Below are 6646 nucleotides of genomic sequence, written 5' to 3' on the forward strand. Positions count from 1 at the left end.
CTCCTAAACCACTGGATTGATTTCACCCAAAGTTGCTGCACATATATCTCACCATCTGGAAAGAACCACTGTGGGTATAAGAATCATCTATGAAGTTACCTTCCATTAGGAATGTGCATTCACTCAACGACTGTGATATGACTTTCAAAATGATGGAGCACAGCAATCTGTAACATGTAAAATAAAAATTGAAAGAAATATTTATTTAGGTCGATAAACCTAAGAAACGTTATTTTTTCTGTGACATTAGTTTATTTAGCTATTTTCCAGAGATTGAAAGCAACTGTGGGGCGGAATGTGGAAAATTTTATTTCTATTGTATTGTTGCCATTCTCAACACAGGCTCTCTAACTACAATGTTGACAACCAGAAAGTGATTAGCAAAACTTGATGCCTGTAATTAAAGTTCAGTGTGCCCACTCTGATGGACAAATAAAGCTATTGATCATTGAAGTTCATTACGCTGAGGATATAGGATGATGTCTGGGATTCACAGGAAATGCAGTTTACTATAACAATGTTCACTATATTCTGAACACGATAAAGCTTTAAGTTCCAGACAAATGTTTACCCTATCAACTCTTATACTATCAGAACTATTCATATTATATTCCACAGATTCTATTATGCCTAGATAATGAAACTGTTCAATAATCGTTATCGATGTAAATGTTCAAAGTGAATGCTTGCCAAAATTTGATGTTAATACTCGTCAAACGCCATGCTAGTGATGATACAAGGTCTGTCCTGTGGCGACACGTGAAAATACGACATACGGAAACTGAGAATAAATCACTGGAGTCGTTCCGCAGTTAACAATTTACCCCAATGTGAACTCATTTTTACGTGCATAGCGAGTTACATAATATGGCATCCAAGCTGTTCCTTGCAACTGCACACACGCGACGCGGTTTCTGAGACGGAGTGCGTGCTGATACGAATGTAGAAGAGAACTGAGGCCTGACTCTAGCCTCGCGTGGATCTGCACGGAGATAACTTGTCCTCCGATGTGTGATGGAGTTCGCAGCAGTTACTGTTTTGCCTCCCACGCATGCCGATGTAATGCGTCTTCACATGTAGGTTGTCTTCTTGGGTGTCTCCTCAGCACAGTTCTGCAGTGCTAGCTATGCAGCGAGCAGGTGTGGCCAGCGGGTGGTGACGCTGCGCGGCAGTTAGCGGCCCAGCGTCCGGGTTTGGGCGTTGTGTCACCGGCCGGCACGTTCGTAAAAGGTGCGGGCGGACGTCTGGAAGAGGTCACGGAGCAGAGGAACTTCCGCGACGTCGTGAAGATGAGTGGTGGGGAAATCGTAAGGCAGGTGTAAGGCCAGCCGAAGGATGCGATTCTGCAGTGTCTCCAGCTTCTTCAGGTTCGTGTCGGCGGCTTTCCCCCAGACGACGGCGGCGTGTTGGAGTACAGGGCGGAGCAGCGCCTTGTACAGGGTGATGCCCAGCCGCGGTGGTAGTTGGGAGCCGGGGTTCAGCACCGGGTACAGGATGCGGAGCCTGTTCCGCACTTTGGTCTTCACTTCGCGGATGTGCAGAACCCACGTGAGTCGGCGGTCGATGGTGACGCCGAGGTAATGCGCCGTTGGACGCCACGGGGCAGGGCTTCCACCGACGGTGAGCGGTTGCAGACCTGCAGGAACGAGTCGCCTGGTGACGATCAGGAACTGCGTCTTGGCACCATTGATTTGTAGACGCCGCTTGACTGCCCAGGCTGCCAGGATGTCAACGGCGAGCTGCAGACGGCGGCGCATGACGGCGGCATTGAGGCTCCTCGTGTATAGAGCCGTGTCATCCGCGTACAGGGCGAGCCGCACACGGTCGATCTTCGGCGCATCAGAAGTGTACAGCGAGTACAGGAGTGGCCCCAAGACCGAGCCCTGTGGCATACTGGCGTTGATGCGCCATGCGCGGCCCGCACTTGGAAGGTCCTATCGGCAAGATAGGAACGGATGAGACGGACGTGCGACGTCGAGACCCCAAGTTCAAAAAGTTTGAATAAGAGGCCGCGGTGCCACACACTGTCGAAAGCACGCGACACGTCCAGGAACACCGCGCCGAAGAACTCGCGCTGTTCGAGGGTGACGAACGCATCTTCCACTAACCGAAGGAGTTGGTGAACTTCCCAGTGGCCCCTGCGAAAGCCGAACTGCTCTTCGGGCAGGAGGCCTTCCTCGTCAACGTGGCGCTGCAGCCGCCTGATGCACACCCTTTCAAAGACCTTGGAGACGGCCGGCAGTAAACTAATAGGTCTACAGTTCGCGAGCTGACGCAGATCCTTCCCCATCTTCGGAATCGCCACGATCTCTGCATGCTTCCAGGACTGAGGAAAACTGCAGGACCGGAGGATTACATTAAAGACGTCGGCGAGATGAGTGACAGCCACCGGCGGCAACTTCTGGAGTAGGACGTTGGAAACTTCGTCTGGGCCCGCAGCTTTCCTGGGGTTCAGGGCACGCAGGATGGACGACACCTCTTCCGCCGTCGTCTCTTCAATGACGTCATCGTCGTCGCGTGACTCCAAGTAGCGTGGGAGCCGGACAGCAACCAGGTCGTCGTGGACAGCGTCGATCGGGTCTTCTATCGGCGTAAACGCAGCCTCAAAGACATCTGCGATGGCATCAGCCTTCGCAGCTGGTTCGCAGACAGCCTGACCGTGGACCATCAGCGGAGGGATACGTTGCGTGCGGCGTAGGAAACGCTTCGTCGTCCGCCAGGCCGAGCCGTCGTCAAGGCAGAGGGTGGCGACCTTGTAATTCCAGTCGCGATTGCGATGGTTGTCAATGGCGGCCCGGATGTCCCGACGCATCCTGTTGAGGAGGCGCTTGGTGTCGGCATTTCTTGTCCTCTTACACTCCCGGTAGACCCGGTTCTTCTCAGTGATGGCCGCAAGGATGTCCGGCGACAGCTGTCGGGAGTAGTCAGGCGGAGTGCGTGGTCGTGGCGGCGTTGCTATATTGGCAGCGTCGATCGTGGTTGCCGTGAAGTGCAGAAGTGCTGCGTCCACTCCAGCTTCCGCAGGGGGCGGCGCGGCGGCGAGTGAGTCCGTTACGGCTACTTGAAACCTGTTTCAGTCGATGCCAGCAAGTGAGATACCTCGCCTGGGCTGTTGTAGGGCGTCTAGGTCTATATCAAAAACCACTGGGACATGATCAGAAGACAGTGCCGTCCTCGTCGTGGCAGTTATCTGATGGGGGATGCCCTTGACGACCGCGATGTCGATTATATCCGGGAGGTCACGGGCAGGGAAGATTGTCGGGTCGTACAGCCCCACCACAAGCGCACGGTGACGTCCGGTACCCGGAGCAGGCAGCGTCCAGCGGCATTGGTGATCCTGGAGTTCCAGGAGACATGTTTGCTATTGAAGTCCCCGGCGACGAACACCTGCCCCCTCAAGGAAAGCAGAGCATCGATGTCAGCAGGGTCCAGTGGACGAGACGGAGGGCGATAGGCAGCGACGAACGTGATGGCGCCCGCCGAGGCGTGAACGACGACACCAGTGGTCTCCAGCGTTGCCAGTGGTGGAAGTTGTATCACGTGATGACGAATGCCATTGCGGACGTAAACGGCTGTCCCACCACCCACCGTCAGTCTATCGGTGCGATAGATGGAGTAGTTTGCCGCCCTGACGTCGACCCCAGGCTTCAGATGGGTTTCGTTGATAAGGCAGACGTCGACGGCTTCGTCTCGAAGAAATTGGCTCGAGTGCGGACGCCGTTGGCATTCCACGCGACGACCGGGAGCCCTCTAACGCTGCCCGTGGTGCAGCTGGTGAGTGTTGACAGCGGTCGGGGCCGGAGAGGCCATCGGCACTGCAGCGGTGAGTTGCTGCGACAGGACTTCGATCAACTTCGTGGCACTGGTCACAAGGGCAGTGAGCTGCGCGACGAGGTTGGCCAGGTCGGCGGCGGAGGCAGCCGGCGCGGCCCCGTCGCTGGAAGGGGGAGGCGCGGCTGCTTCGCTGTGAGAGTCCACCTGGGGCTGCTCGACTGACGGTGCTGAGCGCTGGGCACCCACGGGGCGGAGACCCCCGCGCCGGCGGTTGGCGGGGCGCGGTCCGGCTGACGCGACGCCTCGGCAGAGGCAGTTCCCGGTTCCGCCACTAGCAGCTGTGGTGGAGGCGCAGGAGCCTCAGGTGTCGGCACGGCCTCGGATGCGGCGGGAGTGGGAGCGGCCGACGCAGTTGGGACGGCGGAGGTCGCCCCTGACGCTGCTGCCGCGAAAGAGACACCGATGGGAGTCTTTCTGCGGCGCAGGATCTTGCTTGGCCCTATTCTCGATCGGCGAGCTGCGAACAGCGGACGTCGCGGCTGTTGCCCTCCTCTTCTTTTTCCCGCTTCGTCCGCGTGGCTGAGGGGCGGTGGAGCTCTCATCTTCAGAATCGGGGAACGGAGCAGACAGTGCTGTCTTCAAGGTTTCCGTAGCTGTGTCCATCAAATCCATAGCCATAGTACTGGTCGTCGTAAGTGGGGGGCCAGATGGGGCCGCCGACGGCGCAAGCGCGGCCGGACGATGATCTGACTCTAGCTCGCAGCGCTCTTATTATATATAGCCGCGGTGCGGACCGCCGAAGGCGCAGCCGACGACATTTGCCTTCCTAACTAGCCGCTCGGGCTATAAAGCACCACTTCAAGTTACTAAATAATTAATTGCTTCATTCGCTGAAGGCCAATCTCTCAATTTAATTGTGCTATCAGCACACAGGTAAGTATCTGTAATAAAATTCTGATGTGGCTAGACTAAATACATTTGGCGAGAGAATTCAAAAATGGCTCTGAGCACTATGGGACTCAACTGCTGAGGTCATAAGTCCCCTAGAACTTAGAACTAGTTAAACCTAACTAACCTAAGGACATCACAAACATCCATGCCCGAGGCAGGATTCGAACCTGCGACCGTAGCGGTCTTGCGGTTCCAGACTGCAGCGCCTTTAACCGCACGGCCACTTCGGCCGGCGGCGAGAGAATTATTTTAGTTGCACTGCACGCAATAGATGAGCTCTGAATTTGCCCTTTGCAGAGACGCTACAGCTATAGTTTTATAGCTACCTTTTGGAAACTTCTCAGATCTTCGTTACTATAGCGTATCTCCATTCTACCTAAATCTAAACATCCTAGCTTTATCTAATCACTTACTTAATCTATTCTGCTTCCATACTCTTAGGACACAAAAACAGAAAACCATGAATTTTAACCAAAATATTACTTTGTGAGATCCAGCATGCTGTTTCCATTAAATTACAACGAAAAAGGAATCCGAATATAAATTTTGAAGTTTCTAGCTCCTTCCTGTTGCGCCAATGATTTTTGCGTAAAATGTCCAAATTCCGAAAACTGTTAAAGTTACTAAACTGAAACTTAACATATTATCATTTTAGCATCACACCTGACATGCTATTAACTTTTCACATTATTTACTTTACTTTTAAGGTATTGTGCAACATTTGTGATGTCATAGCTAGTTACAGCGGACTACGCTAGCACACAGTGGAAAGCATATGAATTTTATATGACGTGAGTAGGCTGCTTCCCTACACAACGAGCTATACATTTTAGAATAGGACACTATTTTCCAACATTTATTAGTGTACTTAAACCAGTTGTGCACAGAACAATATAAATCAAACTTTTCTTTCAAGTTTTATTAAATAAAATCTAGATTTCGGCTAGTGCCTAGCCATTGTCAAAGCATTATTTTATAGTTTCAATACATGTCCTCGTACGTCAGTCCCCTGTTCTTCGGGCTTCTGTCACAGTTCACTCAAGAGTTCATTCCTATCACTTTTAGTTAAGTACATGATGTACATAAAGTTTCTGGAGTCACGAATCGACAAGCTTCCTCGATTCGCTGCTTGAAGTCGTCTCGTGTCGTGCATTCGGTTTCACAAACTCGAATCGATTGCATAAACTTGTAGTAAGTTGACACGTGGAAAGTGGTGTGCACTTGTAGTAAGCTGACATGCGGATCCTGACGTGCGGTAACTAAAACAGACACTTCCGTATCCTCATTTCTTGTTTCTGGAAGTAGTTGTTCAGCACTTTTGACACTTCCATATCCTCATTTCTTGTTTCTCGAAGTAGGTGTTCGCCACATTAAGTACGTAACGCTTGATGGAGCTCTTCGACCGGGATATCTCAGGGCACGAGCCGTGACTGCTTCATTGGTATTTTATCGGCATTCAGCACACATTAACATGTCAGCGTACTCGCTGGGAATGTACGCTATGTTTATTCTACATCAGTAACAGTGACAAACTGAACTTCCTTTGTTTGTACGTTCGGACCTGCCTTGTATGCGGCAGTGCGGGATACATTTCACAGTCCTACCGAACACGACTTCAAACAGCATAGAGGATGCTTGTCGCTCGGTGACAAAAGCACCGTTATGTACAGCAAGTAGCTTCTACCCTAGATCTCTGAACGTTTCTAGTTTCCCAACTACAGTTGATAGAAATTGGATTTATATCTATTTATACACAAAAAGAAAGAAAGAAGGAAGATTAGATTTAACGTATCGTCGACAACGAGGTTATTAGAGACGGAGCACGAGTATGTAATAATGAAATAAAGGGAAAGAAATCGGCCATGCCCTTTCAAAGGAACCATCCCGACGTTTGCCGGAAGCAGTTTAGGGAAATCACTGA

General features: G+C 51.6%; 1 protein-coding gene across 1 annotated transcript; it reads right to left on the reverse strand.

Moving 5' to 3' along the window:
• Window positions 1–3866: 3866 nt before the first annotated feature.
• LOC124586144 (atherin-like) lies at window positions 3867–4376 on the reverse strand. The gene has a single exon (XM_047131413.1). The coding sequence runs from the start codon at window positions 4374–4376 to the stop codon at window positions 3867–3869; it is 510 nt and encodes a 169-aa protein (XP_046987369.1).
• Window positions 4377–6646: the final 2270 nt, after the last annotated feature.

The sequence above is a fragment of the Schistocerca americana genome, chromosome 1 (genome assembly GCF_021461395.2).
Source record: "Schistocerca americana isolate TAMUIC-IGC-003095 chromosome 1, iqSchAmer2.1, whole genome shotgun sequence".
In the NCBI taxonomy this organism is placed as follows: Eukaryota; Metazoa; Arthropoda; class Insecta; order Orthoptera; family Acrididae; genus Schistocerca; species Schistocerca americana.

Excerpts from the sequence above, each read along its gene's own strand:
- LOC124586144 (XM_047131413.1), bottom strand. The coding sequence starts at position 4,376 with ATGAGAGCTCCACCGCCCCTCAGCCACGCGGACGAAGCGGGAAAAAGA.